The sequence below is a fragment of the Hippoglossus stenolepis genome, chromosome 16, assembly GCF_022539355.2.
Source record: "Hippoglossus stenolepis isolate QCI-W04-F060 chromosome 16, HSTE1.2, whole genome shotgun sequence".
Classification (NCBI taxonomy): Eukaryota; Metazoa; Chordata; class Actinopteri; order Pleuronectiformes; family Pleuronectidae; genus Hippoglossus; species Hippoglossus stenolepis.
This window is the reverse complement of record NC_061498.1, coordinates 2,811,578-2,833,560: the sequence shown is the minus strand read 5'-3', so window position 1 is coordinate 2,833,560 and position 21,983 is coordinate 2,811,578. Positions and strand designations below refer to the sequence as shown.

The following is a 21,983-nucleotide window of genomic DNA, read 5'->3' as shown; positions in this document are numbered from 1 at the left end:
GTATGCATCGCTTTCGGTCGCACTCCCCATGAACACACAAGTGAACATGTCTGCCCCCCCCCACACACACACACACACACACTGGAGGCTTTGACGCCGAAGGTGGAGTGAGGCAACAGGTGACAGCTTTTTCTTTTTGTGTTTCCACAAAGCATCTGCCCACAGACAACATGTGTGTAATGTGAAAAAGAGCTCAACGGGGATTTGATGATGTTTCCGAGAGGGGAAAGAACATCAAGCACGACTGTTCCCTGGGTCTTTAAGTCCCAATGCAATTAATCTATGTGAGGTACGAGAGAGAAGAAGAGAGAAGAGGGAAGGGTCAACAGAACCTGCGATCACAATCCAGACAGAAACAAAGAAATGACAAAAAGGCTAAATGAGACCAAGTGCAGGGGAAGGCCCGACATAACACGGCCCACAGAACAGCCGGCTCAGCTTAAAGTTAACCAAGCCGAACCGAGGAAAACCGACGGTGCATAAGCAGCACTCAGCTAGCCACACACCAGGAAGCAACACTATTTATACATATATAGACTCCGTATGAAAACATGCAAGGGGCCGAATTACGGCTAAAAACAGAAAATGTACAGAAAACCACTGGAATGGCGGACGCGGGGAGACAATGGCAGCAGTGAAGCCAAGTCCGAGTCCGAGGCGGCGGAGAGGGAGAGCGTGAGGACACAGTGAGGACACAGTGAGGACACAGTGAGGACACAGTGAGGACACGAAAATTATTAAATGGGTAACAGACACCTTATGTCCTACGGGAGCTAGTTCAAATGTGAAAGAATACATTATTTGGTTCCCATTACATTTCAGCTGATGCAAAAAGGCAATCCTTTCCACTCGTAGCGAGCAGAAATCTGGATTTTCCAACGCGCGTCCTGATCATTAAAGTCATATTACAAGGTAATTTTAATTGTCATGAAATCAAATGAAGAGAAAGGGAGTAGTGAGGGGGTTTTGAATGAAAGGGCCAGAAGATAAGGGAGAGGAAATAATAAAAAGAAGAAGACGCCCCATGTTTTGATCCAACGATTAGAAATACAATTTTTGCAGTTTATATTACCCTGTAATTTAATCACAGGGTAACATACTTGTGGAGATATCATTTGTAGCTTAAGCGACCCGACAACAGGCCAGTGAGTAAAATGCAGTTTTCCTCTTTACCCACCACCGACACAGAAAAGCACCGTAATTGATGCCGCTATGGGAAATAGGAGTCGTGATGACAGAAGCCGTTCCCAAGAAAAGGAAGTGGGCGAGCTTGCACCTACGGGGCACTATCGTAAATCTGTTGTTTTATTGGTCACCCTGGACTGGCTTTCTCATGCTCACACACACACACAGACAGACAAATGTAATTATGAGCTGGTACATAAAGAAGGAAGAGACACACACACACACACACACACAGACACACACACACAGCCCTGTAATATGATGGATGGACGCATACACACTGTCCTAGGGTTAAAAGAAACGCTGGGGGAAAAAAAAAGTAGAAACATTAGAAGCTTATTTCAGATGCCAGCAAGAATCACATCATTATTATTATTCCGTGGCTGTTCTGTACAGAGTGCTGTTTTTTTTAGGGAGTGACAATATTTTCTAAAACCACATAATGGAGCGGCTTGCCAGTGTTAATATGGGGTGAGGGGGTCAGACAGGCCAAGTTCAGAAATTGAATCAGGACTTTAGTTTTTCCCTTCATTAAAAAAAAGAAAAATGCCTCAGTGAAAAGCTGCACAGAAGTTAATTCATAATTCCTCGGTGTGTTCATGGGCGGATAACTACACTGTAAACGAAAAAAAACCTCTCCGCCGGCCTATAAACAGTTCTGGCCGCCCCTTCGTCAGAAAGACCAGCACAGGGGTGCAACAACATGTTATGGCACAATATTTCAAGAAGAGAAAAATGTGACAATATACATCAGAAACTCAATAATGCACTGCTATATCAACTCAATCTGTGGGTTTTTTGGCACTTGTGTTATTGCCCTTGGTGGGAAATATAAAAAGTGTTTCTCTGAACATGTTTTATTTGGGTGTTGGTCTGGAAAAGTAAAAAACGTGCTCCATCAAAAGTTTCTTCTTTCTCAGAGACTCTTAATTCGTTTTTTGGTGCCAAAATTTGCATTAATGAATAAACTGTTACGTATAATATGATGTATAAAAAGACTCAATTTTCTATCATACAACATGGATCAATTGAAAATGTAGTAGTGCCTTACGGTTTAGTATTAGAAGAACAAGTTTTAAGCAAATAAAGAAGAAATAAGGAACTTGTTCTGCCACAGTTTTGTGTGTTCAGGGGATTAAAAGCATCACACATGAGACTTAACCATGAGATCACCTTCTCATTACACTCATCGATGTATTCCAAGTTTTCTTCTTCTTCAAGACAATCGCTCCGGAAAAGCATCACATGAGACCGAGCATCTCGGGCCCATCTAAGATCCTCTGTTGTCATGGCGACGGCAGCCATCGAGGCAAAGCCGAGAGAAGGGTTTCTCTGTGTCGCCCGTGTTTCTCATTCCGGTCGCACTGCCTCACTCACACAGCCAGGCACTGCAGCGCTGACTGATACCCTGAGGGGGGGGGGAAGCGAGACCCCCGCCCCCGCAGAGAGACAGACAGACAGGAAGAGCACCACTGAGAGATTCACAGCGAGGGACGAGTGCATATATTTAAAATGACAGATCAAAGAAAAAGTGTGTCATAGGCCCTTTTTCCACTGCAGCACTTAGACCAGACTGGTTACTGCAGGAGGTCATTCAGTCCACAATTTGTCCCGGTTAACAACAATTAGTTTAACAACTCTTAAGCAAAACCTTTTAGGTCGAAGGCCCAGTTCACTTTCACTGAGTGTTGTTGTTTTAAACACGACGAGAAACGCAGCGTAAGGAATTCGAGGATGTGATTGTAGGAGACTCGTCCACACAAAAAAGGTTAAAAACAAATAAAAGCATAGTTTTCAAAAAAAATGCAGCATCATCTAACAACCACCTACAGCCTCACACATGAGCACTGGAAGTGTGTCTGCTCTCGGTAGCTGCTCCGCTGACTGCAGCTTATTAGTCACATAATGGCTTTCCACATTACAGCCCGAACCAGGCTGCTTCCCACAGGACGGCAGAGAAGGCTAAGCAAACACCACGCACAAATGATTGCGAGCTCGGTGTTGCTCAGCTCCTTCCTTTGCCAGACTGTCTCTCAATAAAAATCAATTCCACAGAGTGGCAACAGCGGCTCTGTGCAGGCAGCGACCGAAACCTTGGGGGCGAAGTTAAAGTTCCACCTGTGGGGAGAGGATGGGCCGAGTTTCTCCCAGGCTGCGACACAAAGAGCCCCACTGTGCAGGCGAATCAATGAAGTTCGCCAGACTCAAGCCAAACACCTGGGGAGGGGTAGCACACGTGACGTCTGGCAGAGGGAGGGCAGGGGGGAGGGCAGGGGGGGGCGTCACCATGGCAGCAATCGGTGGTGGAGAGACGAGATGGAACCGGGAACCTACATCTCAACCGTTGTCAACGAACAAATACAGACATCAACAGTCAGCCATGAACACAATGGGGTGTGGGAAAAAGAAAAGAGCACTGAAGGGAAAAGAGGGTTCACACGTCCTCTAGTCTGTTGCTCTGCGGTTAACCATCACTGTGGAGTCTATGAGGTGGAGGAAATGGGGGGGGGGAACACAGACAAGCGCCTGGTCATGTTGCAGCATTCACCTCCTCGGTTCTACGTCCAAACTGTGTGGAAACGCAGCTTTATAATTGGACGAAGGAGACGAGGTTGTTCAATATCAGCCGTTCCTCTTGGTTTTGCGTGGAATCATCCTCGTGTGAGAATCTAAACAAATCTCTCCCGGCCCACGAGCTCAGGTTGACCCCATTCTGAACCTGGTTTCCTGTCCACCTGGTTCCTCCGGTCCAGTGCACTGACCCAAACCCGCCAGACAGTCTGACACATCTTCAGGGAACAGCACTCCCCCACCTCCTCCCACCACTCTCCCAGCCCTCAGCCTTTCCCCTGCCTGTCTGCCTGTTTGTCTGTCTGCCCTGTTTTGACTCCAGCACCAGGACCGTGCACTCTCATGCGCAGCATTGTTCTTCTATAAACAAAAGGCTTCCTCTTCCCCTCGCCACTCCTCCCTAACCTCTTTGGGACATAAAACCTAAAGGGAGGAACAAAAACGGAGATGAAGAAGGCCGAGCAATGACTGACAAGTAGTTGGTTGGTGCTAGTGAACCTGTTCTTAAGCCGTCTCCGACTAAACTCTGAGCCATATGCTAATGAAATCTCCTCTGACAATATGTAGGGTAACGTTTGGCCTTGAGCGCTGCCTCTGTGAGCCCCCGTCAGTGAGGCTGCAGTGGACGGAGGCTGATATAAGCTGGGCGCTGGAGCTTTCATGCATGGCAATCTCACAGACACGGAGCCATTCAGTCCAACACAGGGAGGAAACAAAGCGCAGTTCATTGGGAATAACTCCCATTTTGCAGTGAACCTATGCAGCGACTGACCATTTGCTTGTTTTAAACCCAAAGGTTACAGGATCTTTACTCCCTGAGTGTGATGAACTGTCATGGATGAAAAAGAAAAAATATTTGTGTGTGAATAGAAATCAAAGTGGAAACGATTGAGATCCTCTCTACAGTTTCCGAGGAAGACGATCTGATCAGGGTTTGATGCTTGAGCGCACAAACGCAATGAGACCTAGAAGTGATACTGTGATCCCAATCCTCAGCCATACTTATGTCAATTCAGCATTCTTGTTGGCGACGTGAATATAAACAGAAAAACTCAAAGTCAGCGCTCATGAAGCACAAACCTCCGCCAAGGCCCAACAGTCCCATTAAATTCAGTCAAGCTGCACCAAAATGCACACGTTCATAGATCAGTCCCCTGAATATAGTCTTTCCATCAAGATCCATGAATCATCTGGAAAATCAGTGACAATGGTAAATTATGCCTTATCTTGATATGTTAAAAAGGATCCGCGCCAAACTTTAATGAACTCTTTCTTAGCTCATGTCCCATTCTTCCACCAAGTTTCTTGGATATCAGTGAAGTAGTTTCTGTTTAAACCTGATGGGAAACAAATGGACAAGGGCAAACACATCCTCTACTTGGTGTGGGGGAAGCCGAGTGTTTCCAAGAAAGACTTGAGAGTAATATACGGGGAAATATCAGCTACTTTTATTAGGCAATAATAAGAAATGTTTCCAGGAACATTTCGAACAACATTTCGGATACTGTCAAAACACAGGTTGACATCAGGGGTTCCTGGGGAAGGTCATATAGACCCATGTATAACTGCAGGAAAAACCTTATTGACGCTCAAAAGCCGACACCAGACAAACAACTTTGAAAAATAAAGTTTCTGCGCTTCCCTGCTCACGACAAAAGTGGTTTACTTTTTAAAGACCCGGCTATACCACTTAACTTAAGCCCTTAACTGGAGTCAGGCAGAAGAGAGTGAAGAAGCAGGGTAGAGTTTAAAAACAAAACTCAGTCCAACTCTTCACGGGGTGCAGGCTAACTGTGGAAATGTGGTTAAGGCAAATTGAGTCGTAGGCACTGGGAAATATCTGAGCTTGGGCAGATTTTTTAAATCACAGCAAATCCACTTATGTAATATGCAAATCTGATAAGACGTCTTCTGGTCACATATTACAGATATTAGCGTCACTGGTAGCAGAGTGATCATGGAACTTCTTAAACGCCAGGAAAATCTTCTAATGCCTCTAAATATACCTACAATTTCCAAGAGTTCGAAAATTAGACAGGAAAAAGAGTAAGAAAATCTCCCTGTGCATCATTTTACACCGAGAGGAAAACAGAAAGGAACACTGTGTGAAAGAAAGAGGGGGAAAAAGGTCCTTGATCAACTCCCCCCGAGGTTCCCGAGGCTTCATCTCTGTTTCACACGTGCCCCGAGCGAGGAGGGGAAAGAACAACCCTGTCAACAATCGGGGCAGCGGAGAGGAAACCAGCAGCGATGCACATTAAGAAACTCATATTCCCTGTGACGTGCGTGAAACATCACAAAGCAAACACAGACAGTTCAGACTCCCAGGACTCCTCTTACCCACTTGAGGACATGTGGGGGACATCTGCTGCACCGAATCACTGTGACCAGACAAAACGAGCACGAGGAATTAGAGGGAAAGAAGAGACAGAAGACATAATATGTCACCCACAGCTTCTCTTCATAAAGAGGATGAAAGGCCACGACTAAGAGCAGCCAGATATCATTACACTTCACTCTCACCACCTGCTGGAGCAGTGATGAGCGATGTGGTGAAACCCGCTGAGAGGAAGCAGAGACCTGCTCTGCCAGGTGGCGTTCTAAAGAAGTGACGTGCTGTGGTTAGAGAAGGACGCAGCGTTAAGGCCCATTAATTATTAGACACGGTTAATGGTTGGGAAAACAGCCAAGACAAATAAATTGCCAGGGATATGGGTTTGTTGTGGGAGTGCAGTGACGCAGGCAGCTTTAACAAATGGTTTTATAACAACTGTAATTTAATGCTGCAGAACTCGAACTGCATTAACCATGACTACATATACACCAATAATCTGACTATGTCCTTATTCTGAACGTGACTTGTTAATAGTTTGTTATAGAGCATAGTCTGATTATGAAAACTATTACGTCCACTTACTGACGCACATCCAGGCTTGCACCGTCCGCTTTGAAAGTATCGCCAATGTGAGGTTTGTACAAATTCAAAAACGTCACTATATCCGTTTCTTTAAAAGCCTTAAAGTCGGGAAAACCAACCAAAGCGTAGTAGAAAGTTGAACCAATATCTTATTCAACCAAACCGGTCTTTAAAACAACAGCAAAAAGGTGCAAGTTAAAGATGTACAACCTTATCTTCCTTTACAAAAACCTGTTTTACTACATGAAGAAACCAACCACACGAGAGAGGAAAGAGGCTGGCAGCATTTTTAGTGTGAGAACATTTCATCCATCTCACGTCACCTTTTTCCCTCGGTGATAGAAACTGTAATTGCATAATAGGAGTCCACCCCCCCGACTATTTTCGGCTCCAAATAGTGGGAAACGATGCCACAATGGCAATTTTTAGTGGCATTCCTGTTGCCTCTCTGCACAGTGCATCACTCGCTCTTTCCACTCTGTGATACAATGTGCTTAACAGAGAGTCAGCCAGGCGAGTAAAGTCTTCCACAGTACCATCACCGCTGCCACAAAGTGAGAAGTCAAAACTGGGAGCTCGTGCTTCTGCAAGCTTGCACCGCTTGTTGGCTGGGACGAGGCGCTGCCGTGAGTGACTGCACGGCTCTCCTGGCGTCTTGGCTCCGTCGCCTCCTCTGATGTAATGGAGGAGAGTAGAGAAGAGGGCCTGGCCCGACCGGCAGTGGGGAAGAGTGGATGGTACCAACCTGTTTAGCAGAAGTGGAGGAACACCACACTGCCGCGTTAATTGCCAAATTTATGGCTTTGCTTCCCCACTTCGGTTTTTCCCCCCTCAAATCCTTGAGAGTTTTAGTTTCTAAGAATGATTTCTCAACTTCAGCTGGGAGCAGTGTTACGTCATTGCCACCCAGCCGTATTTTTCCTTTTCTACATAAACGCGTTGGACGGAGAAGGCCCTCAGCCACTTCTAAGAGAGAGGGCAGTAATCATGTCGTAATCACAATATCCTCCCTCATTTCTTTGTAACGCGAGGTGTTCATCATCAGCAACTATCAACATGAGCCCTTAACGTCTCACTGGAGCTGGTTCCAGACATTCCCTGAAGTCTGGGCATTTTCCTGAAACCTTCTGGGGAGGGTGGGGGTTGTACATACAGCAGAAATATTTCCGACACCACAAGACAGACGTGAACCTGGAAGAATAAAAAATATATCTCTCTCGATGAGAAGCCATGGCCGACTGCCGCCTTGTGAAGGTGTGTGCAATAAACATCTTTTACTAGGTGCTGTGAGTCATGTTGACATTACATGACACGTGTCTACAGGACCTGTGTTATCACGACTGAGCCAAATTTAGCCACACTTAAATAAAATCACTCCTCGCAGCCATATTCTCTGGGGTTATTTTTAACTGTGGAGAAAATGCTTTCAGTACTGGGGAATGTGTCAAATGCTTTATTAACAGATGAAATTAAGGTCCTTAAAAGATGAGTTTTAAGCTACAAAAACAATATGTTTATGTGTTGAGAACGCGGCATGTGACTATCACAGGCCTGAGGTTAGTTTGTTCAGTTATCCAAACAATTATTTCATTCAGTCCTGAAAACAAGGTGGCAGTAACTTCACGGTAATGTCATCAACCTAAAAAGGACTGTTTCAGCCTTAAGCTGTGTGTGAAGGGTACATCAAGTGCTTTGCATGTAATATTAAAGCTCAGAAGAATAAACACGAGTCTACATCCCTGAACATTCCCCATCATGAGTTTCTGTAACATCTGCCTGCGAGCTGAATCATCAGGCATGTGGCACTCCCAGTTCTAGATTAGAAGGTTAGATTCACCATGAATTTCCTGGGAAACAAATCTCAACTCTTATCAGGAAGTTCCGCAACATCAGGGCCCCCATCACAAGAGTCTTCGCGAGCAGACGATGAATAGTGAGAACCTACGGGGATCTGTGCATACTTAGGATTCCTCTACATCTGAGGCAACAGGGTTAGGGAGTAAAAAACCTCATCGTAGAAATATCCCATTTGCGTCTCTGTACTCTACTACACAGGAATCTCCTGCGGTGTATTTGTTCAACTTTAGCAGCGATGCCATTTGAAATGTGATCCGGTGTGAATATAAACATCTCTCTTCTGATCCCGTCTCCTCAGAGGACTGAGAGGGGCTCAAACGTCAGGCCGAGGCACGGACAGACGACTCCAGTCAGCTGCTGGCGTCTTGCGGCTTTCGCACCAGCACGCCCCCCCCCACTAGTGGAGACTGGAGAGAGCCCCATCTGCTTGAGGTTAGTCAGAGATAATCGTATCAACCCGTGTCCATCCAGGTTTAAAGCAGAGCCGGCACGTTGAAGAATTAATCTCAGGTTACCCCCCCCCTCGTCAGACAGCTGGGCAGCAGCGCTCGGGCCACCCGGCCTCCACCGCTGGTTCTGGGGAAAGTGAAAGCACCTTTGCCTGCGTGGATATCTGTAAGAGCCAGTAAGACTTTGTGCAAACTTGCTGCGAGTGATCTCACCCGGGCACACTGGTTAGATGATGAATATAATAAACACAGACAAAAGGAAGGAGGAAACGAGTCCAATGCCACAGCTCGATTCAAAACCAAACAGCCTTCACCTTCCAGAATAGTAAAACATTGACCAGTGTAATGATTAGAGGACAGATCTCCGTTGTACCGGCACCGCATTGGAACTGGCCTGGCTGTGATAAGCCATTTTCAGACATTAATTCTCAAGGCAATGGGGTCGGGAGTTGGCCTTTCACATATGAAATACGCAGTGGCAACAAAGATAATTACTCCAGTGGTTTCAAACTACACAAACAACAACAACAACAGCAGCAGCTAAAAGCTCCGTGTACATCCTGAGCATAACAGCCATATGAATTACAAGCGCAATAAAACAAGACCTAAATGGAAATATCTGACGCTATACTTATCTTCAGTCCAAAGTCAAACAATTCAGTTTCTATACCGACACAGGATATGCATGCCACTGCTTCAGATTTAAAAAAAAAACAAAAACTTCAAGGAGGAGTTCCTAACTTCAAAGTGAGCACTAATTTGGGAAATAGGCAAGAAATAGAGGAGCCAGCGAGGTCAGCCGAGGGGACGGCACGAAGAACAGCCTGGCAGGAATGATAGAAGAGCCTGCGGACAAGATTCAGTTTAGTTCTCACTGGAGCTCCCCCCCCCCCTCCTTACACTCACCACTAATCCAATTCTGACCCATTAACCACCACAACCAGGTTAACAGAGCAGGCCTTTGAAGAGGCTCTTTCCCAAACCACCCAGGAGGATTAGCACTTCTCCCTCACAGCATGCACACGACCACTGAGTGTCTGAGGCCCATTGTATGGATCCTACACTGGGATGTAAATAAATATCATGAGGATCATCCTGAATTTTCATTCTGCAAACTCACACGGACATTTTTCTGGACGTTTTACTCGGGCGCTGGCAGGTGAAGTTTAGGAAACTGTCAGGAGGAACTGAGTCAGACCGGCTCACATGCAGCCCCTTAGGAACATATTAGGAGATTTTCAGGGGATCAGTGGTTGATTCATCAATCACTCAATCCTCTTGATCATTTTCAGCAACTTATAACTATTCAGAAACAGTTTCTACATAATGTTCATGGACACTCATGTGGATTTGCTGTATTTTTTCACATTAGCTGAGCTGTAAATCTTGTATGTTCCCCTTAACAACTGCAGAAGTACCCCCTACCAGCAGCCTTGGTTGGAAATCACTGATGTAGGACTCTCGTGTATGAACATGACATTGTTTGTAGGTTTTTTTCTTTCAGGCTCTAAATGAAACAGGCTGCGAGGACACAGGAAACAAAATATTAGCTGTTGACGATGTTACAAAGCTGCAATTCTGAAGTGTTGACGATCTGCGCGGCCGGGAGAGAGACAGTCAGTCTTCCCCAAACCACACACGCCGCCCGCTAATCAAACCCACTGCACGCTGTTATAATCCAGTGACAGGACAGAGAGTTGTAAACCACCCAGCGATACACAAGCAACAGGCAAAACGCCCAATATCCCGCTGAGTAATATGACTGCAGTTCGTTACTGTTGTGGCGGAACCTCAAAAGGGGGGATTCTGGACCCCACCTGTCAGGGGGTGACGTTTGGACAAGTGTTTGGGTCGGGGGAGCACTTCCTCAGTAAGAAGCTGCCCTCTCTCTCTCTTTCTCTTTCTCCCCCACGCTACATCTGGTCTCCTCCGGGCCGTTGCTGGTGGCGGTTGACGGTAGAGCAACCGCAGAGGGCTTTGTCCTCATTGAAGAGCAGCTGAACCAACAGGAAAGCCAAACCCCCAGCCAGTCAATTAATTGATGGAACAATTTAAAAATGATGGGAGGCCCTCAGCGGGGGAGAAGAATGTGTGAAAATGAAATGCAATAATCGTTGTTTTACGTTCCCGTTTTTGATTCCTTTTGAACCTCATTTATTTTCTGTTCTTTTGCCACGGTTAATTTGTTTTCTTTTACATCTTGCTCAAGCAAAAAATTTTTGGAAATGTTTGCTGAAAATACATGAACAGCCGGTAGACTCAACAGTTCACCACATGCAGCTAATCACTGTGTATTTACAACGTATCCTGTCTGAACACCCAGATGAACCCAAATCACTTCCATGCAGCCACTCTGTAAAGCGGCTCTGACGAAGACCACATGAATGTGCCAAGCGCCGGCTCCGACCACATTAAAACTCTCTTGATCATCAGGTCCTGTGCCTTCACACTCACATCTCTGCCCAGCTGTGGGGGGGGGTTTCTTCTTCAATTATCCAACATCCAAAGACCCCCATCTGTGGGCTACAGTCAGAGCAAGCTGCCCTGAAAAGGGAGAGACGTTGGTCTTTCACTGGGAGCCACACAGTGAGCCAGTGTGAAAGCCCAGGGCCTTTGTTGCATCTTTGAAATAAGTCTGCTTTATGCTCGGGGGAGCATCTGTGTCGTCTTACAAGGGAAAAGAGAAGCTGCATTTTATTCAATTCGATTTCATCCACAAAAATAAAAAAGTACTTGCTCTTTTTGTAGAATCGTCTGCAGCACGTTTAAATGCGGATCATTTTTCGGACGTCAGACAAAATCAAGAAAACGTGGAGGAAGCTCAGTTAGTGAGGGTGGGAGTGAAATATGCTTTGGACTTGGTCTGAGGGGAAGAAGTCTCCAGTCGGAAAGAACAGGAGTGACTCAGAGAGGAAGAGGTGGGAATGCGAATGGAGAATTCTAGGGAATCCCACTGAGATAGCTCTCTTCGCTGGGCTGCACCGCGCCAAAGAATTCAGACGAGCAAACCATATGCTTAACAAGTCGAATGTAAACTCCCGGCTAAGACACAAACGGCAATAAACGTCAAGACCCTGAATCCGACCAGAAAATCAAACAAACAGCAGCTCATTTACTACTCTGGTGCACACAATTTATTCAAAAAGGGCAAAGACGGAGCATCGTTTTCTATCTAATATGTGATCAGCTTGCGATGAATGGGAGGAATGCCTCGCTCTCTCCTCTGCAAAGTCTCAATCCCATTAAAAGGGAACTCTGACTTGGCACTCGGCAGTGTGTCATCAGATTTATGGCTGCCTGGAAAGTGGTGCAAATTATGCCATGAGCTATGTCAGCATGACAGAATTTAAGAATGATCAGACAAAGCAACGAGCCGTGTCTCGACGACGTAATTTACGACCCGATGGATCGCGCATGTTACGCCACAACCTGTGTTTGTGTGTCGTGTGATTTAGGAGAGATCAGCTGCGGAGAATAATGGAAACCTGTCCCGTGTAGTCAAGGGGCAATTCTCACCCCAAGTGTTAGTTTTAGCAGCTTGCTTGCCATATTTTTCCAGTTTAATAGCTGGCAAACATCTGCAACATCTGGTTCAAATGGACAGGGGGGTTGTCAGCGCGGAGAGACGCCCGCAGCACAAACAGCTACAGGCCTGTTTTTAAATGGAGCAGCTCATCATTCACAACCTGCCTGGAAACAGACTCATCGACAACTATGTGTCAAAACTTGACTGAAGCACAGATGACAACATGCGGCTACGATGTCCCGGTGACACTTTCTGGGGCCGTTTCTCCCCAAGCAGCAATCGCACAATCCTCGTACACACAGCTGTGCAGAGCTAAACAAAGAAACACATAATGAGAGTATACGAAAGTGAGCACTTGTGCTTTACCACCAGACGGCCGCCTTCCTATAGAGCGTCCTTATGATGTCAGGGGCACAATATGACATTATTCTTTTGAGGATTAATCGTTTGCAGCACATCGAGAGGAGAGGTGCACTGCGAGGTCCTGCTCTCGCCATTTTTTTTTCACAGTGGACTCACATTCTTAGCATTCCACCGGGAGACCACTGCGGTCCATCTCAAAGTGCGGTGACAAAACTAATTCACGACCTAACGGGCCCCTCTGGACTTTCAACACGAGAGCTGCACGCAGACACATTTTGTGGCGACGCGTCTCTGAGGGACATTGGGGGGGAAGTAACCAGTTTTTTTACGCAGTGACAAACTGATGCCAGTTTAAGGGGAAGAACGAGACCAGTAACGTGTTTGTCTATAACAGGTTTATGCCCATGTAACAGGTTATGAATAGTTAACAATTCAAACTGTCAAAACTGTTCAAATATAACATTGCAAAGTGTTAAAAACCAGCCCGACGTAAATTTATCTACAAGAATTAAACTATGTTGGAAGTAGAGATGAGACGGTGATTTTTTTTAATCAATAAAGATAATTATACAGCACAGACACTATATTAAATATGCAACATTAACATTGAAGCAGAAAGGCGTGAACTTGCTCAAGAAGCTTCTTGTTTTGGCAAGGAAAACTTACCACAAAGCAAATTTAAGTGAAACCGAAAGTGAATGAAATGTGGATATAAAAACAACCATTATGACCAAAGCAGGTGCATGTGAGAACAACACAACCATATGTTGTGTAAAATAACAACACACAACAAGCAGAGCGGAGCGGAGCGACGGTTGAAATCTCATTGTGTCGAGTTCCAGACGTCGACAACGAACATCTGAGAGCGAGGACAAAATATCAGCGTTTGTTTTAACGTATGTGAGATTAAACAGTGGACGCTTGTAGTTAGTCTCCACTTCATTCCCATCAGAGACTGCACCATGCTAAATATTTAATTTGGCCCCTTCCTGATAGAAGTGGACGAGCCCTGGACGAACATCAGACGCGGAGGGCAGCTGCTGGGAACGTGTCCCGGTCAAAACACTGTGTAAACCTTTTCCCCCCTGTTTGTGTTGAAAAGGCAAAAACCCAAACAGCTGAGGTGGAGAGAGGGAGCGAGACGTCCAGCCTGCGCTGCACACACACACACACACACACACACACACACACACACCTCCACGGAGAAGAAATGCCTCCAGCCTGGAAAGTGGATGACAACATGCAAGTATGTAGTTCACCCAAAACTGAAAGTTCACTCATTATCTCCTCACCACTGTGTCGATTGGAGGGTTTGAGTCTATAAAAAAACCCTTTTGGGAGTTTCAGGGGTAAAACGGCGTTGCAGCCAAATCCAATACAATGGTGACCTGTTCTTTAAAACGTAATAAAACAACCACCTCTGCCTCCATACGGCTGCTGTGGTGTCATCCAAGTGTCCGCAAGCACCGACATTCAAATTCGACTCGAGACAACATCATTTACACCGGGTTTTGAGCCTGAATGTCGCCTGTCGCCTGCAGCTCTGCCAGTTCCAGTAGAATTTGAATGTCTGGGCTTGCAGACACTTGGATGATACAGCACGAGCAGCATGGAGGGATATGTTATGTTGTATTTCTACATTTGCAGAATTAATAACCATTCACTTCAGTTGCATTGCATTTGGCTGCAACGCCGTTCACCCCCCACCCCCACCCACACACACCACCTCCATCAGCACAGAGCTGAGTGGATAACGGGTGAATTGTCCCTTTAAAGCCGGACGTGCAGTGCAGGAGCGAAGGGGGGTCCGATGCCGGAGCTGTCTGGGGTCCAGACAAAAAAGGGAGGGCAGCTGTCTGTCAGTGAGCAGATGCGGGACCCGGTCGGTTGCACACGGTCGGTGGGACCTGTGGAGCTGCCTGTCATCTCCTACCCGGGGGGGGGCTGGCAGAGGGGCTCGGCTGCAGCTAGCCTGTCTGGCTAGGCTAACAGCAAGCTAGCCAACTTTACCCGAGCCCCCTCTCTGTGTGTGTGTGTGTGTGCAGGGGCAGTGTTACAATGCACCGAGGGAGGGTGTTTTTACGTGTTAATGTGCAGATATTGGTGGAATAATCCCGTTGTGGTTCCCCCACAGGCAACACAACTCCCGGGGCGGAGCGGCGGAACATGCAGCTACTTCAGGAGCCGTGTTCCTGCTGCCGTCGCTCGGTTGAGTCTAATTCCAAGAGCAGTGAAATTCAGATATCAGGTTTTATCTGCACGTCAATAGAACCGGGGGCACATTGTTATGAATGTTACACAGCCGCGGATATTGAGGGGGACAACCGGTAGAAGAGCCAACTCCGTGGCCCCGGGGGAGCTGCTCCGTCCAAGAAATACACCGAGCCCTCCTAGCTAGTGTGTGCGGGGGGAGGAGAACCGACTCGGGGGTAGAAGAAGCGGAGCTAGCTACCTGTTAGTCGCAGCTTCACCGGGCCGTTTCGCCGAACTCCTTGGTTAGACATGTCCTCCGGGTCCCGGCCTCCACTCCCGCGTAGCGTGTCTTCAGAATGCACGGTGGTGGTGGTGGGTGGGGGAAAGGTTTGATGGAGCGCTCCGCCACTTTTGGACAATAATGGAGTCAACGCACCGTGGCCCGGATGTGGAGCGAACTGCCGCCGCGATGGCTCCGGGAAAATTAAACCCCCCACAAAAAAAAAGAGAAAGAGGGAGGGAGATAAAGGCAGAGATAAAGGAGGAGGAGGAGGAGGAGTGGAGCTGAGAGAGGGGGGCACTTGTGCACTGGAGGAGCCGCGGGGTTCGTGTTCACATGTCCGGGAGGAGCCGCTGTCTGGCCCCGGTCCTCCGCTCCGCTCCGCTCAGTGTGGAGCCGCCGCTTTTAAGAGCCCGGCTCGGGGAGGCTGCTGGAGGGAGCTGCCCGGTGACGACACTCCGAGGGGGGGTCACACGCTCCTCCGGCGGGGGGTCACATCCAGGGAGGGAGGCTGGATCCATCCTCACACTCTTACACTTTTATGTTTTATTAATCCTTCACACCTTTTTAGAGTTTTATTTCATTTAGCAGAGTTTTCTCTAAATCAGGGGCCATGTAGGGGCCATGTAGGGGCCACACTTTGGGGAGGGGGCAGTAACATTCTCCAGCGTGGTGCACATTCACAAAGCAACGTTTTATAAACCCTATTTTATGTCATTTTATGATTTAACTTAATTTGTATATGGAGATATTGAGCAGGGGCTGATCTAGGTTTGTTCTAACCCAGGGGACATTAAGGGGTCCCACTTTGGGGGGGGAGGTAGACGCTTCTCCAGCATGGTTCACATTCATAAAGCAACGTTTTATAAATCCTTAAAAGTTTAATAGCTTTATTTCATTTAGCGGTGGCGAATGTAGGATTTTTCTCAATCAGGGACCAGGTAGGGGCCACAGTTTTAAATGTGGGGGCAGTAAAATTCTCCAGCTTGTGTCATCATGAAGCAAGGTTTTCTAAACCCCCCCCCCCCATTATTATTTTATGATTTAATTTGTACATTTGAGACATTAACCAGTGGCAGATCCAGGATTTCTCTAAATCAAGGGGCTACAGTTTTTATAGTCAGATAATTCTACAGCATGGTTCACATTCATAACAGTTTTCTAACCCACACCCCAAACGTTAACAATTTAATTAAAATAAATTTGCACATGTGGGCATATTCCTGTAATATTAACATAATTACACACTTCATACAATAATACTCTGTTAGGCATGTGCTTACTAGGGGATAGATCTCAAATGTACCAAAAGGAGCATTGTCTCTTTTGATGGGATTGGGAAGAGTCCAGAAATATGTTTAGACATTGAAAATGCTGCATCTCCGGAGCTGAACGAATCAATAAATGATTTGGTGGAAAATTAATCTTCTGAGTTCATGTGCAGCATATTGAAAGGCAACACAGTTCGATATCTTTTGGAACCATACAAAAACTTGTCTCAGAACGTCCCCACATCTATTTATGTGATTCTTATTAAGGAGGACGTTTTATATCATGTTCTTATTTATACTCTTGGTTGAAACAACTAACATTTAATTACCTTGTGACATGTACTTCATTTCTATTTTACACTGTACTAATTGTTCATTTTAAGTTCCATATTTATTAAAGGAGAATTATGTAAATACATCTGACACCTAAAAACTAATGCAACTATTAAAAATACACTATAACATCTACACTGTTTCCTGACATGTGACCGACCAGTTTAAAAGAAGGTGCATCACACTTGTCAAAAATAAAAACACTCAAACATCATCTGACAACTTTATTTACAATCATCTTTTCTCAGTCACGTTAAAAGAGTATGTACAGAACATACAAAAGGACAAACAGTGGTAAGGAGGGTACAGTAGAAGTAAGAGGGATTAGAACGTCCTCTAGAAATCGAAAGTGCTCTGGCTCTCACTGATCTGGAAAGCATAACCATCACTGGTGGCTTCTGGGGCCACAGACTCCACCTCCTCGTCCTTTAAAAATCAAGAAGATAGAAAAACGGTTAGAACAACTCGGGGCGATGGGATGAAAATAAAAAAAAAAATCAGTCCAAGCATCTTTGAAGACACTCACCTCCGCAGAGAAGTATTTCTCAATCAGGTTGAGGGATGCTTTGTAAACCATCTCGTTCTCATGAGACTGCAGCGATTCAATCCTGTCCAGTCCACCGCATTCCTCCATCATTAGACTCAGCTTGTCCGACTCCCCGATTTTATCACCAGCCTGAAAACACAAAAAAAACAAGCGTTACACGGCAATAATGACTAATCAGCAGTCCCAATAAAAACCGGGAATAAACGTTTACACACAAACATTTATATTTTGCCGCGAGAATCCACTCACCAGGAAGATATTGGTGATGGCATCCAAGATGACGAGGACAATTTTGCTGTCCTTGGAGGAGAGCAGACTCAGAAGAGGCTCGATCACATTGGCCTGGACAAGATAAACCACCTGCTGGACATTGCCCCCGCTGGTGAAGTTTGTAATGGCCCACACAGCCTCCTTCTGAGTTTTGTAGTCTCCCTGCAGAGAAAAGAGGATAAACAACTCAAAGGTTAGAGTAATGCAGGAAGGTGATTCTACAGAAGTGCACTGGTAAAAATAAACTTATAGTCCCCCCACTGGTGAGACAAACTCAACTTACCTTAGCAAGAGTTTCGACCATGTACGGGACGATGCCCGAGTCGATGACCTCCTGGATTTGGGTGTCTCTCCCTGCAGTGATGTTGGACAGAGTCCAGGCGGCCTCCTTCTGGATGTTGGCTCTCTTGTGGCGCAGCAGTCGGGGGAACATGGACAGGGCGCTGGCGTCAAGCACCGCCTGCGTCTGCTCGTCTGTACCGGTCACGATGTTGCCGATGGCGCGCAGCGAAGGGGTCTGAGGGAAAGGGTGAAAGGGGGTCATTTAAAATCTAGGAGAGCCCGAGGAGCTGCTGCACACGCAGGGAGCACAAAGACGACTGTATACTTACAATGACGGCCAGCTCGTCAAAGCCAAGCAGCTTCACAAGGCGAGGGATTATGCCGGTTTGGACGACCACCTGGATGCGGTCATTGGAGCCGTCGGTCAGGTAAGAAAGGGCCCAACACGCGTCAGCCAACACCTCCCGATCATCGTGGTGCAGCAGACGGACGAGAGCGGGTAAGATCTGCTGGATCGCCGCCATAGGTGGGGAGGGGTTCTTGTTGCGGCAGAGGTTTGACAGCGTCCATGTCACATTTCTCACGTAGCCGGTCTGCAAAGCAATCAAGCAAGAGAGAAGTGAAGGGGTCAGTTTGAGGCGGAGCAGCATTTGGTTAACTTAGGTCGCCCCCTAGTGGACAACAGGAGGCGTAAATGTGGTTGGGTGGGTCAAATTTGAATTTACTCATAGACACAAAACACTCACATTAAACACAGCGAGGTCAGGGACCGCCACCAGACTGAGCAGAGGGGCCACAGCTCCGTGCTTGATGACCCGGTCTCTCAACGCCGATCCATCACCTGGACAGAAAAAAAGGAGAAAGAGAGATTATGACCCGTCACCTCTAAACCAATAGTTGTGACCATACTTTCAAAAATACAAAAATGTAATCTGTGAATTACCAGCAATGTTTCCAAGGGCCCAGACGGCCTGCTCGCTGATGTGCTGGTGCGTGGACGTGACCAGGCTGATGAAGGCCTGGATGGCCCCGCCCTCCACGACAGCAGACGTCTGGTCGGACGTCCCGGAGGCGATGTTGGTCAGAGCCCAGGACGCCTCGAACTGGATGGGAGGACAGTCCACGAGCCCCAGGAACGCCACAAACTTGGGGATCAGGCCGGCGCTGATCAGCTGGTTGATGGGAGGGTTCTTGTCCCGGGACAGAAGCTTCCTGCGTTCGGGACAATAGAGTAAATGTGAGTGAAGGAACAATGGGTAGCGGCAGTAAAACAATGTACAGTTAGATGAACCGTTATTACCGTGCAGCCTGTGTAGCCTGGAGCTGGGACTCGACGTTACCACTGTTCACTCCTGTGATGATCTCTTCAACCGTCCACGGCATGGAAGCCTGCGAGTCGTCACAAACGACCATTAGACATGTATTCACGGGAGGTAGTCAAAATAAATTGCCCAAAATATAAACCACTGCACTGCCCCTTATTGCATTTCACCCTGATTTTGGCTTCCAGTAAAATTTAGAAGACTTTATTGCCGACTTCTAATCTAAGGCCCATTCTGGACTCCTAGTCCTGATCTTCCAAACTATTATAATCTACTTTTTCCCCCCCACTTCTCACCTTTAACATTTCTGCAACTGCTCTTTGGCCGTGTGATCTTCAAACTACTTTTAATTGTTCCCCTTTAACAGTTTCCTGTCGTCTGCAGTTAACTTTAGTTATTAAAAAAGTTCCGCATAAACAAAGCTAATCATTACTAACACATATCTCTAGGAGTGCTCTCCCGTTTCTGATCTGACCAACTACTTTAATCACTCTTCTCTTCAAACTGCTTGTGTTACCTATTGTTTGAATTCAAATGTTCATCTCAAAGCACCTTGTCACTATTATTCAAGATGCATTTTCTTACAGGCGCGGCTTCTCCCTGGTGATTGTCAAATGGCTTCCAACTGTTTCTGACAGGTGCCATATAAATACAACTACTAATTTAGCCTTTTAACTGTTTTCACTATGATAAAACACTTTCAAACTTTACCTATTTGTGTTAGACATTTAAATTCATGAAACACTATGGGAGGGGAATCAGCTGATGGATCATATTGGACAGTATCATCTTCCAGTTTGATTTAATAACAGTGTGGATACCTGACAGTTGTGGGTCCTCTCCTGCAGAGGAGACGTGGCCTCGTCGGGGAACGCGGACACGTTCCTCCTCTTGAACATCTGATCATCCTTCTTGGCTTTGCGGAGCTCCACGTTCACCTCCACCCTCCTGCGACGGAGCTCCTGAGTTTTTAACATTTAAATAAAAAAATCAAATCAGGGGGGGGGTCACAACCACCGGCTCTTCTTCGCGTGCAGGAAGGAGACAATGTCCGGAAGTTTTAAACAAGTAAAAGCACAAACTCACCCCGGCATCTTTGCCTTTGTTCTTGAAGCTGGTGAGACGATCGTTCTCGGACATGTTTAAATCGACGATGGAGACGAGTTGGTTCCTGTGGATTTTAAAAAAGACAAGAGAGAGAGAAACGGACGCGTCACTTCGAAGCCGCCTCGTGATTTCCTGGAGCAACAAGCTAATGTGACGTTAAAACAGCCGCAGCTAGCTGGCGTCACCCGGAAGCACGGCGAACACAGCGGCCGAGTTAAAACGTGTCAACGTGTGAATGTTTCCTGGAAGATACGAGATTTAATTTTTCATAACTCAGAGAACAGGACCGACCTTGAGCTGGAGAACGAGCCGCTGTGCGAGGAAGAAGCCGCACAGACCTTTAAATTCCCACAACAACGCCTCCTGATTGGTCCGTTCGAGCTGGAGCATCCGGCCGCCTCCTCTCATTGGACGGTTCGAAAGATACCGCACGGCGCACCGGAAGTGGCGTCACTTGCGCAGGAAGCGTCGTCACCGTCGCCCCATGGGGACTTCGGCCCACGTGCTTATCCTTTCATAAATGCGTTTAAAACATTTTTCATTTTCAAGTTCACCGTCAGAGAAACGAAACAGATTCGATATAAGTACATGAAATACACAATTAAAACTCCACACTACACAAAGTCTGTTTCCATGCAGGAGTCTGATTCAGTAAACTTGTGTAGTAGATGAGTTATTATGTGCTGCCAGATGTTTATTTGTACTGTGCATAAACTGTGGCTAATGAGACACATGTGCGTATTCAACGTTGTGACGCATTTCCTGTTAAAGTGTACTCCTTCCTGTGTATCACATCTTTAATGTTGTTGTATGTTGAAATACATAAGACAAATAAAACAGAAACAAAGGAAAAGATGACTAATAATCGATTCTTTTACACAGTCAGAAAAAAAACATCTCGAGCTCGAGGTGATGTCCTCAATTGTTACACCTTGAACATTGTTAATAAAATACAAGTAATGAAACATAAATCAGTTTTTTTCAGCTTACAAGGACCAAATGTTGACTTTTTGTAATTTGAATTGTAAACATTCATGTCTCCATAGTGAAAAAAAAACAGCTGTAGTGAAAACTTTACATTTTATCTGTTATTTTTTATGATATCGTCACCTTCCTAAAATAATGGCCTAAGTCATTTTTTGACAAAAATGTTTTTTTTTGTCATTTTACAAGCTTTTCAAGATGGCGGCTGCATCGAATAGAACGAAAATCTACGTTATTTCCATGATTCAGGGCTCGTCCCTATTGGTAAGTGATGAGGTTTACTATAATATAGGCTACGATATAAATATTGCATAGTTATTAAGTCTTTTTAGTCAGCACAATAGCTAGGTCCATGAAGCTAGCATTTAGCAAAGAGTGGAAAGGCTCCAGAATCTGTGAGAGGCTTTCTGTTAACTCTTTTGTCTTTTCAAACAATATTTCATCTACAGTTTTTGTCTCATTTTTTCCACATTACATGATCTAATTAAGAAAGATTTGAATACCATATTGTAATCTAACAGCTAGA

At 46.0% G+C, this 21,983-nt stretch overlaps 2 protein-coding genes across 3 annotated transcripts in view; both read right to left on the bottom strand.

Annotated features, from left to right (window-relative positions):
• The window catches only part of smurf2 (SMAD specific E3 ubiquitin protein ligase 2), a 40,291-nt gene extending 24,541 nt beyond the window's left edge, over positions 1–15,750 (bottom strand). For both annotated transcript variants that reach the window (XM_035181038.2, XM_035181039.2), the window contains exon 1: positions 15,321–15,750. In XM_035181038.2, the coding sequence (XP_035036929.1) occupies positions 15,321–15,372 (52 nt within the window). In that variant the 5' untranslated portion in view covers positions 15,373–15,750. The remainder of the gene's footprint in view (positions 1–15,320) is intronic.
• A 1,404-nt stretch (positions 15,751–17,154) lies between these two features.
• On the bottom strand, positions 17,155–20,890 carry kpna2 (karyopherin alpha 2 (RAG cohort 1, importin alpha 1)). The gene is made up of 11 exons (XM_035181040.2): positions 20,765–20,890; positions 20,453–20,537; positions 20,188–20,328; positions 19,345–19,433; positions 18,988–19,256; positions 18,791–18,885; positions 18,374–18,637; positions 18,046–18,279; positions 17,742–17,924; positions 17,472–17,621; positions 17,155–17,371 (listed from the first exon to the last, which is right to left on the bottom strand). The coding sequence occupies exons 2-11, from the start codon at positions 20,504–20,506 to the stop codon at positions 17,282–17,284; spliced, it is 1,569 nt and encodes a 522-aa protein (XP_035036931.1). The 5' UTR covers positions 20,507–20,537; positions 20,765–20,890; the 3' UTR covers positions 17,155–17,281.
• Positions 20,891–21,983: the final 1,093 nt, after the last annotated feature.